This window comes from Morone saxatilis, unplaced genomic scaffold (genome assembly GCF_004916995.1).
Source record: "Morone saxatilis isolate NCDOM2014 unplaced genomic scaffold, NCSU_SB_2.0 Contig7, whole genome shotgun sequence".
NCBI lineage: Eukaryota > Metazoa > Chordata > Actinopteri > Moronidae > Morone > Morone saxatilis.
This window is the reverse complement of record NW_023340246.1, coordinates 21,835,883-21,848,275: the sequence shown is the minus strand read 5'-3', so window position 1 is coordinate 21,848,275 and position 12,393 is coordinate 21,835,883. Positions and strand designations below refer to the sequence as shown.

At 37.5% G+C, this 12,393-nt stretch overlaps 1 protein-coding gene across 7 annotated transcripts in view; it reads left to right on the top strand.

Moving 5' to 3' along the window:
• The window catches only part of adgrg6 (adhesion G protein-coupled receptor G6), a 111,324-nt gene that overhangs the window by 52,215 nt on the left and 46,716 nt on the right, over nt 1-12,393 (top strand). For 4 of the 7 annotated variants that reach the window (XM_035678379.1, XM_035678373.1, XM_035678372.1 and 1 more), the window contains 2 exons: nt 2,238-2,303; nt 10,307-10,384. The exons of 1 other annotated variant lie outside the window; for it this stretch is intronic. In XM_035678379.1, the coding sequence (XP_035534272.1) occupies nt 2,238-2,303; nt 10,307-10,384 (144 nt within the window). The remainder of the gene's footprint in view (nt 1-2,237; nt 2,304-10,306; nt 10,385-12,393) is intronic. 2 more of the 7 variants (XM_035678374.1, XM_035678375.1) reach the window with 1 other exon arrangement.

Below are 12,393 nucleotides of genomic sequence, written 5' to 3'. Positions count from 1 at the left end.
CTGGATTGAAGTTTAAGAGACTACATGCGATTCGATGGATGGATCATATGAGCATACAGTTTACAGATTTTTGTTCAGCTGCTAACCTGCTTTTTTGGTGGAAGTTTGTCTGCCCAGAAATAACTACTTCCAAATTGAACTTATGTGCTATTCTTAGATACAATATAGGATAGGATAACTGCAGTCCACTTACCTTCCTGTACCTGTTGTCCTATTTAGCCGTACTAGTGAGGTTGCCTACTGGAATGGCTGTGTGTGTTGGCTCGTCCACCAACTTGTTGGGTTCTGAAATCATCCAGCAGCTTATTGGATGAATGTCATTTAAACTGGGTTCAGACATTGAATGGTCGCCAGTGATTGATCCTCTGACTTTGATGATCCTTTGTGACCACCAAGAGGTGCAAAGTTTCCACCTTATCCTGAGAAATTAGCTCAAACATGCTGCTAGATGGATCAGCACATATTCTTACAGACACTTACTGGATGAATGGCTTTTGGTAACCCTTAACTTTCCTCTAAAACGCCATTCATCATCAAATTGTGAATTTGTCCAATATTTGGTTTTTAATCCAAATACCAATGAATCAATTAATTAGCAACACCGCCAACCGTTACCATGCTAACACGCTAAACTAAGACAGTAAACATGGTAACCATTATACCTGTACCTGCATCAAGCCCCCAGAAGGAGTGGCGTTTAGTGGCCAAACGGTGTAATTACAGCAACACCATCGATAAGCTTACATTGTGAAAGAAGCAGCTGTAAAACGGTGGATCCATTTTTTCACGTGTCACAACCCTCGAAATGACTTGTTTTCAATGACTTGAAAGTCTAAAAGAGCCGCATGATTCGATCATTTTATCCCCATTTAAGTTAAGAGAGCTAAACTGGAAGTTAGCAGCTCAGTTTATGGAAGTCTCTAATGGGCTCTATGGGCCTCAGAATGTGGAAGCATACGCGGAAGATCTGCACTGTTAACCAGGTTTTCACAATAAATTCTCACAATAAACTACTGTAATGACATTTTTGCAATGCATGATGGATCATTATTTGAATATTACAGGCAGATTTCACATCAAAATTGTTTAATTTTACAGTAAAATTATGACTAATGGTTCATGTAGAAACACAATACATTACTGTGATCTTCATAATGTAAAATAATTACTTTATGCCACTGTGAATTTACTGAAATTATCAGCCTGTAATTCATGGTAAAGAACAATATTATATTTCACAGTTTGGGTAATTTTATTTGCAGAAATCTATCTTTTTCAGCTTCATGCGCCACTGAGCAGATTCCGTAAGAATAAATGGAGCCCGGCCTCCAATGCGGTATCTCCCTTATTACACACACACCTTAGCATTTAGCTCTCAAAGCTGGTAGCATGACCTCTTATTCATGTTAACTTCTTCACCCCATGTTCTCTCTAAAATATAACATAAAACGTTTAATCATGAACGTGAAGATTTACGCACACTTGCAATATATCACTTTATTTAGCATTTTATGTTTTCTTATATTCACTGTGTTTCACACCCTTTTCTGTATTCCTTTGTGTTTTGTAACAAGTATGACTTCAACTTGTTTGCCTCATAACACTTGGAAACTACATTTCCCTACAGGTGGAGCTTCTGCCACCAGGCTGAACCCAGGTGTTTTGCGTACTGCCAATGATTGGGGCTGGTTATTTGCATTTTATATGCTCTGATGAAGATCGGATAGGCCGAAAGCTTGCTAAATTAAGTGATACATTACATGGATCTAAGTGTGCAGAAATCTTTACTCTCAGTTTTTAACACATTGAAGCTTGCAACATTTAAGCAAAGATTTAGTCGTGTGGTGCAGTTCTCATCCTGCATGTGGTTAAATCTTGAAATGCTACATATGCTAAAATAATCTCATCCAGAACTCTGAATAGCTGCCCATGTCTCAGACTTTTTGAAATATAATTATCATTTTAGAAACATAAATAAACATCAATAACTACACAAGGTCAATTTCATAATATAAAAGTACTTATAAATATCTTGTCAGATTAACCAACTGACCTCAAATATCTAATTCAATTCCGTAATAATACCCTCCATACCTCTGTAAGAATGCATCAGACTTAATATTAGTGCATTAATGTGTGACTTTTCTTGCTAACCTGTGCAATATTTAAACCACGTTCCCACGATCATTTTAACTGATTAACCTTTTTGTTTTTAATCTTCCCTCCTTTCCCTAAAGGTGTCTCCCTGCCCAGCATCACACCACTCACTACCAGCTGTGACTCCCCCGGACTGGGCTGCCCAGGTAGGAAACACATCTGCATAGTAGACACTGTCTTCACAACTGGTGATTGAAAATAGCAAAAATGCTGAAAAACCTAAAGACAGTGCCTGAAATGGACTGGTACTCATTGGTAGTGAGTACTGTTGCTTCTGAATGGCCTTACTTCTTATTGCACAATGGCACCTCCTGATGAGTCTAGGTACACACTCCTAAACGTAACGCTTGACTGTTTTTCCGATCGCCATATCGCGAAGACCTCCCCCTGGACCCGTTGGTTTGCCTGGTTAGGAGAACTTAAAATTGATGCAGTCAATCAGAATCTATACAATATCACAAAATAAAATATTCCAATACTATTTTCGTCCACCCCTAGTGAATGTAGCTTTTACTGAGAAAACTGTGCTGAAAATGCATAAAACCGCCACAAGAATTAGGGTTAGGGTCGTGTTGAATTAGGGTGCTGGCACCTTTTTTGATCCAATTCAGGCACTTCTGAGAGACATTTGTACATTTAAGTTAACTCTAATTTCAATTTGTAGTTAGAAGTGGTTTTATTTAAACAGCGTTGAAACAACAGTTATATGTAAATGTCTGTGGTCACTTTCACACCTGTTTCTGTCTTTTACTTCTGGTTGGTCTTGTGGACACACAAATTTATTATTTAAACTACAAATCATCAAATCAATACTCAACTGGGAACATAAGGTTTGCAGATACTACTGCATGAACCAATGATAGTATTTTTAAACAGAAAGTGGACAAATCCTCACAGATTCTTGGAAAATTCCCCTCCAACTATCTCAGAAGTTTCACTTCTCACATTTATATTTCATCCATCAGAACAGCCGTCAAATATTTCTTCGTCAGTTTTTCCCAGAACTCTGTTGTCTGTCAGCGATAACTACCATTCCTTGTGATATTTGGCAGTTTGGGGATTGAGCTCCAGTAACATCAAGGATTATTTCAAATGTACTGTACTGTAAGTCTTCTACAATACAATACATACAATTTGCAGCTATAAAGCTCATTTCACTTCCATGCCTGCTTTCATGACGTCTAAGCCATGCTGAGTCTTTTAAGAAGTTTTCAGAAAGTTAAAGCTGTTGTCCGAAGCACCTTTTGGTACCACGAGTGCATGTGTTGTTGTCATGGGTGAGAACCCTGTCAGTATTCATACCTTCAATTATTTATTCAAGTACACAAAGAACGGAACCTTAAACCTGCTGCCAACCACGATCTAACTGAGGTTTCAATGCAAGTGAACCCAGTGGGAATCAAACTCTCAACCTTTGCAGCATCAGTTCCATACACTTGCCTTTCAGCTTGTCAGTCTCTACTATATGTGCCTTGTTAAAAGAGTCCCAGCGCCCCCAAGGTTTCCGGAACCCCCTAAAGCTTCTTAACCCCCAAAATGGATTCTGGATATCTTGTCAAGTGAAGCTGTCTTAACCTCAACCACACTTGGATTTGATTCACAGAACCTCCATGTTCCCCAAAGCCCTGCACATATTCTTCCCTCCGAACTTTCCAACAATACTGTCAGACTACTCTGAACAGGTAAAAAGATTTTAGTTTGAAGAGAACAGGAGATGTGGGGTGTTGAAGGATGAAAAAGACAAAATGTAAGAAAATGGGAGTAAGAGGAGAAATGAGGCAAAAAGAAGAAAAGGAAAGAGGAGAGGGGACGATAAAATGAAAGAAGAAAAAACTGAATAACAAATTGTAGCGTCTCCAGTGTTTTCATTTGCTGCTTTTCTCTGTTTTATGTGATTATAAACTGATTATTGTTGATTAATCAAACAAAAGAAGCAGTTTTATTAACCAAACAACTATGGGAAAATGTGAATTTTCATTCACTTCTGTTATATAAGAGAGATGAGATGATGATGGAGATAAACACAACGAGATGAATTCATGATAAGAGCTCGGGAAAACAATGTGGAAAACAGGATGGAAATATAACATTTCTGTTTTCCTGTATAAATGTTAGGAAGGTTACAGTGTCCTCGTCACTCCACATAGATCTGATGTGTTTGTCGCCGTTTTTAGTCTAGTGAGAAGTTTCAGTGACCAGGAGCATGTTCAGATGGGGGGCCTGGGGTGAAATCTGATTGGCCAACCCCAAGTGAAAGCTAAACTAGTGATATAATGACCTAATGCATCCAATGGTACCAAACATGTCATGCTAGCATGTTGGGAAGGCGTCTAAATAATGCTCCAAAGATTTTGCGATGAAAAAAACAGGTATTGCCATTTTCAAAGGGATCCCTTCACCTCTGACCTCAAGATATCTAATGAAAATGGTTTCTATGGATACCCACGAGTCTCCCCTTTGCAGACAGGCCAACTTTATGCTAATCTCATTCAGTTTTTTTGCATGTGAAATCAAGGGCAGTTGAATATTCCTGCATACTGAGGTTCATGACACTTTGCACTTTGTCACGATTTGTTTTGCGATATGCCAACTTTTCCACCTCAGCCAAGCTGAAAACCTTTTGTGGAAATTTTCACTTTTATTCACATTTCTGGTGTTTTCCACACAGGTTTTTTTTATGCACAAACATAAAACAGTTGGATGGAAATGCACTTATAAATGAAAAAGAATATGTGTTTTTTGTGGAGGTTTTTGTTATCCAGATAAAGGATCTAAGGGTAGTGTCATGCGTTTTACAGCTTGTAAAGTGATTTATGATTTTGGCCTGTATAAATGAAATTAACTTGCCTTCAGAAGAAAACAAGGATAGGAATCTCAGTCAAGTTGGTCGAAAAATTAGGAAACAGATACTCCGTTCAAGTGCCTGCAAGTACAGAGGTTGCAGTTCAATAAGCATTTACCTTCTGCCGGTCCCTCTCACCAAACAATGTGGAAAAGAGTCTCCTTGAGTCTGTTAATGACATTTTCCTTAAATGACCCCTCTATGTCCTGAGAGGAACGTAGAAGGAACCAGAAGAAAACCACCCCAGGGTGCTGTTCAGCTGCAGCCATGAGCCCCTTACTGTCCAGCCAAAACCATTAAAACTGGAATAATATCCATGCACAGATCGTGGCCTAAAGAAAATCTCACTCGAGCCAATCACCTTTGCTCCAGGAGGTCACGTGATCTGGAACTAGAACTTGAACAGAAGCTTGGGGCCAGCTGACGACGTGACCCAACCCCACTCTCTAAATGTCAGTTCTCACACTATCCTGTACTATGGAGGCTTCAGAGGGACATTTTTCTAAAGGTCAGTTTTTGTGGGATTGTGCTCATGAGAGAAAAAGAGCCAATTAAACTACAGCTTGTCTTCCAGAATATAAATGACTACGGCAACCCAAGCAAGTCAACAGGCCATGGGAGAGCACTCACAGGGTTATATGTTAAATCCTTGAGCTGGTTTGGTCTATAGAGTGCAGGCACATAAAGAGAAGCACCTCCGGTGTCAGTGTCTTGATCTTTTGATTAAATGCCAGGCTTTGCTTTCACCTGAACCCCTGTAGAGAATAGGTGCTCTGTAACCATACGAGGCAGCTGGACTCGAGCTTGAGATCACAAGATCATGCAAGAATCCATCATGCCAGGCTTCACGTTCTGCGCACAGAAGTGATTGCGGTTGGTGTTGTGGTATCAAAGTCCTGCCCATATGCCTGGCCTACTCAATCCTGTCAATCCTGACATGAAACCTCCTTTTTATACCTTCAAAAAAACGAATTAAAACCCAACTGATCTGAAAAAGGAACACTTGAACATAAATCAGCGAACAGAACTACCTACAGTACCAGTACTGGTATTGATTCAAACATGAGAGGTACCAAACTCTAATAAGTGGGCAAACCATGAACCGCGGAACGCATTTCAAATCATCAGCACCGCAGTATCACTGATAAAAATTATTAGTTTCATTTTCAGTAAACTTTAGCTAACAAAGTGGCAAAGAATGGCAAAAGTTTGATTTACATCACATGACACAATTAGCCATGTTTTGGAATTTCTTCATTTATTGCTTTCTCATAGGCTGTGGTCACAGAGTGTGATATATGTGGCTACCATAGACTGTACACTTAAAAAAAGCAACTACCGAAGAATTTTATTCAAAAGTAGCTCTGACTCCGGCCCTACTGCCCCTTACTGGTTCTTAGCCCTTGGGGGCAAACGCTTGAAAAAAAAGACGGAAAATACAAAAAAAGCAACCTGCCGCAATGCATTTCTACTTTTAAAGTTTCTGCACTGAAGATGATCATGCAGCTTCACAACCATTCATCATCCTCTGCATCTTTCTCTCTCTCATCCCAACCCCTTGTCACTACCGCCAGCTGCTTCCTCTCCCGCCACTTCATCCACTGACTCCACTAACACCATCCATGCTACTAATGCCACCACCCACGGTAAGCAACCCTCATCCTCGCCCTCCTCAGCCTTCTCCCAATTTCCTTCTGCTTCCCTCTTTTTCAGCTGTTCCTTCTTCACTTCCTTGTGTCGTCCCTTTTTACTCCAGCGCTGTCTTCCTGCTTTTTGATCACCCTCTTATTCCTCCCCCTACTCTAGTTTTTCAGTCTCCTTCTTTCTTCTTTCTGTTTCATAACTGCTAATTTATGTTATTCAGCTGCTATGCTGATAACCTTTGACAGTTTATCGAAAAACTTTTACTAAATCCAAAGGGACATTTTTAGTCCCCTTCTTCCAGATAAATTTGGGGGCTCATATAAAATTCAAAAGGTATGCTTCTTTTCATGGAAGTCATTTAGAGGTCATTACCAAAAAAACAATTATCCTTAATGGGTTTTTCTAAAGAAAAAATCAGAACTCTCTTCACTCTATTATTCATTATCTACCTGCATGGGAGATGACTCTGCTAATTCTGCTCTGATAAATTGGTCCAGATGAACGTGTTTGACTCCGGAGGTTTAGAGTCAAGATAAATTCACCACTACCGCTGCATTGAAAAATGAGTTAATCAAATCTTTTCATTAGTTAATTAGTCTTTCTGTCATTCTTTTTCCGTCTGAGAAGTTTACAGTGGTGAATGGAAATCTGCTCTTGTTCTTTGATTTGGATAATATGTTTTTTTTTGTTGTAACAAAGGACAGTTCACAGTGGAGTTTTAAATATGCAGCTCAGGTGAAGCAGGAAATACCCTTTACTTGGCGCATTCATTTTTAACACAAGCATGTGGGAGGTTTTATTTATACGCATATAAAAAGTCATCAAAGTGTTGAAAGTATTTTCAGGAGCACCGGGCGTTCCTTATCTGCACTTGGCCACATGAAAACTATTTTGTTTTCCATGTGTGGTTCCTCTCGTTCTGCTGTATCCTTTGATTTGTCATCTTCAGTTCTCCCCTCCATCACTTCATCCCCATTCACCAGCATAACCAGCTCCTTCTTCTCTGGTAAGGCTTCATCTGCTTCGCTGCTTTGTTGTTTGCATCTTCAGACTTTCCATTAGAACCAAAAAAAAGTCAGTTATGGAATGCTTCTTCCCTAAATTTGACTGTTTTCAGGGTGGAAAAGTCATACTAAATGAGAACAATAGTGTTCTTAATTGAAACTTAGACTCATTTTTAAAATTTATTGTAGAATATATTCCAACAGTGGTGTTCAATTTTGCGTATTATTATGACACACTCGACTCAGCGTGACTCCACTGAATTATGATAGGAAATACAAAGTATTTTTTGAAACACTGGGTCCTTGGTTTTTAACAAAAAAGCAGACAAAAGCAGCTTCTCACTGAGTGTCAACCCATTGCAAAATTGGTCCAGCCCATACACTCAGCCCAAATACAACAATGAATTACGGTCCACATGTGGGCCAGATCTGGTAGTCACATATGGCCCATGACACAGCGACATCTCAGCCAAATGTATGACCATAGCTGGCCCTGTTTAGTAATCTTTTTTTGACAAATGTTTAGTGTTATGGGCCATAAATGCATTGTCAAACCAGAAGTTGATTTAATTGTTGAAACTGATCGCATCAAAAATTTTACGTTAAACTAAACTCAATTTTGTAAGTTAAAAAACATTCTTGTTTAAGTAGCTTTGGTAATTTTAAGTGACACTGAATTAATTTTTATTTGTACTGTGAAAACAAAACACCTAGTAAAAAGTATTTAATCAGGAATGTTTCTGTAACTTACAACACAAGTTAGTAAGTAAATTGTTTTTTAAAAAGCTGCTAATGAAGAACAAAAAAAATTGAATTTGTGTAAATCTTTTATTTTATGTAATGTTCAAAGAATTTACTTTTTTTTTTTTTTAATAACTTAAATCTCTGAATAAAGAGACTTTTAAGATTGGACCTATAAGCAAACAGGCTATAGGAACTTTTCCCCAAAAGTGTTTGTACTAGTAGTAGTGTGTGTACTAGTAAGCACATTTTCTGAAAAAAAAAACCCCACTTCAAGCGAATGTAAAAACTTTTTTTGCAACAATACTGGAGTGAAGACCGACTAGTTTTTCTTACAAAATGCCTTATGCTGTGCATTTATTTTTAATCTGGGTGGCAGGTACCGAAACAATAGCATATTCTACCACCACTGATTAAATTTTTTCTGAAGATAAATAATTTAACTATATATGTAATGGTGTAGGCCTACAGTTGTGCCATGCACTCGGTAGTGGAAAAAAATTGACCTTAAAAAGCTAAACCAAAGTAAGTCTGAGTAGTAAAACTGGGGTAATTCAGAACTGAAGGGAAATTCAATTAAATTCAGTTTATTTCCCAACCTGGTTAAATGATTATGTGTACAACTGAACCTTTGATGGTATGGATATTAAGCCCCGGTCATCATGTTAGATATTTAATACACTTAAAAAAAAAAAAAAAATAAATAAAAATGTAGTTAGTAACATTTTTAAAAAAAGCTGCTAATAAAGAACAATTAAAAAAAAAAAAAACTTATCACATTACAGTGTGGCTACCAGTGGCCCACATGTGGACTATAACTCATTGGCGTAGCTAAGTGAGCTGTGTGGGCTCTCATTGGGTGGGACCAATTTTGCTATTTGAGGAATTTCCAAAAACAATCAACTTTGAAATTAAATTGACCCAAAGATGCTTTTGGAAAACTAAGTTAATGCACCAAATGTCAAAAATTCTTCAATCAACATTTCTTTTTCTCTGAATAAAGAAAGACTTTTGAGATTGGACCTATAACCAAACAGGCTATAGGAACTTTTCCCATTCACATGGTTTGGTTGTGTTTTGTGATACTGACTTGCTTACTCATTGTGCTAATCAGTTATGCCTGCCACTACCACCGACATCACCACCAGCACTGCTACCCCTGCATCTCCTTCCACTAACGTTGCTTCAACCAGCAGCACAGCACATGGTAAGGTAGCTAACCATATCTCAATATTGTTGCTACTTAACATCGCAACATACTGAATTGGATGCTTGTTTCCATCCACTATCATTATGCAAATGTTAGGAGTTAGTTGACGAGATGAGCAGTAGGTGGCACCAATTCTCCAGTCAGAAAACCAGAAGAAGAGGACGCCACAAATGGACCAGAGTTAGGAGGGTTACTTTAAAAACTTAATCCCATATAATTACTAATTACCTGTTAAGAAATGTAGCCAGTAACCTAATCCAAGTATCACAGTATTAAAGTAATTTAACTTGATTACTTTCCATTACTTCTGGATTACATCAACACTAAATATGCAAATATCTGTTACTTCCCAAGCCTAATGGTGAAAAACCATAAAAGAAATATGACATTTCCGTATTAATTAAGAAGTTATTCGGAAAAAGTGTTTGTGTGTACTAGTAAGCGCATTTTCTGAAAAAAAAAAAAAAACTCACCTCAAGTTTTTTTTATTTTATTTAGCCGTTTTCATAAAACTCTTCTGATGCTTTCTTCAAAACGTGTATCCTGTAAAATAGATTGATGTCCCCACAATGTAGGTGTGTTTTCAGGTCAAGTCAAGTATACGCATACACTCACAAGTCTAAAAAAATCCCGCTCACAGATTGGTGCATAATCTACCTACAGCATGTGTCTATTAAACTGATAATCTGTATTTTACTTCCCCTGTAGCCCAACAGACAACCAGCAGCACGTCAGCTGTTTCATCTGCTACCACTAACCACCCAGCTACTAACCCCACAACGCATGGTAAGAGCAACAATACTGGAGTGAAGAACGACTAGTTTTTCTTACAAAATGCCTTATGCTGTGCATTCAGTTTTAATCTGGGTGGCAGGTACTGAAACAATAGCATATTCTACCACCACTGATTACATTTTTTCTGAACATGAATAATTTAACTATATATGTAATGGTGTAGGCCTACAGTTGTGCCATGCACTCGGTAGTGGAAAAAAATTGACCTTAAAAAGCTAAACCAAAATAAGTCTGAGTAGTAAAACTGGGGTAATTCAGAACTGAAGGGAAATTCAATTAAATTAAGTTCATTTCCCAACCTGGTTAAATTATTATGTGTACAACTGAACCTTTGATGGTATGGATATTTAACCCTGGTCATCATGTTAGATATTTAACACACTTTAAATACTCAGTTTTCTTCCACTAAAGCAAATTATTACATTATAACATTACGTCAAAACAGCAGATAAAAACAATTTACAATTCATCGTTTATCAAAACGGTAGCCAATTCACTTTGGGGCTTTGGGGCTTCAATTTTTGATCACTTAAAGTCAACTTAAAGAAAATAAATCAGTGGAACAAACTGGAATTAAATCAATACTTTTGAAATTTAAGTTCACTCAAAACAACTGAGTTATTACTTCAACAATTCATTTTTGAGTTGGGTTTAATTCATGGGAATTAGTTTTGGAGGATTAAGTTATGTTAGCTTAGTTCATGCTGTTAGGCTTTACAGTGTATAGATATCTTTGCATTATGCTGATACTTTACATCTCTAACACGATCATACTACTACCATTAAACTCATCCCTTCTAACTCCTCCTTATTCTCTCTCTTTCTTTTGGCCTGCTCACTTCTATTTTCTCCTCTTGTTCCGTCTCCACAAACAGTTTCAGGAACGACTCCTTCACTTCTGCTAACTACTAACCAACCAACCACTAACATAGCTGCATCCTCTTGGGGTAAGAAACACACTTACCAAGGTCACACACTCTTCTCTTTTCATTCCCGTCTACTTATTTCTTTGTTCTTCCCACTCGTTTTCTCACAAGGAGTTTGGATTTTTCCTGCTGTTGTTTGAACTCCTGTTACGTATTGTACTTTGGTTTATCTCACTAGTGACTTGAAGCGATATCTCTCTGATTTAGTTACATTTTGTTTAGGTTCTTTGTTTCATAATCTTCAGTAATAGATGCTTTAGTTGTGTTACTAACATTTAAATCCATAAAACAACTGGACTTGTCATACAAATAGTCTCTCTGGTTTGGTTTCCTCTCATATGGTACACATCTTTTATTGTTTTAGCTTTGATACTTACTTTTCTTGTTCTTTTGTTTGGCTTTTATTTCTATTACTGTAATCAAGGTACAGTGCTCTTATACTAACTAACTATTACTACTACTTCTGATACCTGTATGATTGTTTTTACTTAAGGAATGGGAGCTTTCTTTGATGTTTGCTTATTTATCTGTAGATAGTCATCGTGGTGTATGAAATGTTAGTGTTATTCCAGAACATTGCGATCAAGAATGTGTTAGATATTTTGTAGTTTTATTTGTATCTTTACATATTTCTGCATGATTTCTGTTCTGCTGATAATGAACATTTCGTCTCCACAAACAGTCCCAAGTATGACTCAGCTGCCGTTAGCAACTACTAACCTAATCTCCTCTTCAGGAGAGTTACATGTTACTTGCTCTTTTACATCATTGCTGTGTTTCACATTTGTACTTCCCTCACTGAGGAATTTGGATTTTTGATGCGATATCTTTCCGATTTAGTTCAATTGCATTCAGGTTCTTTGTTTCATAATGATCAGTACCACCTTTAATGTCGGCTTCCCCTGTTGTATTAACAACTGACTCCATAAAATAACCCAACCTTGTCATACAAATACTTTCATATACACACATTTACATAAGCCGTTACCATTTTAGTTTGTTCTCCATTATTCATGTTTTGATCTTTTCCTGTTATATTTGTTTGATTTTTATTCTTATAATTGTATATTTTCT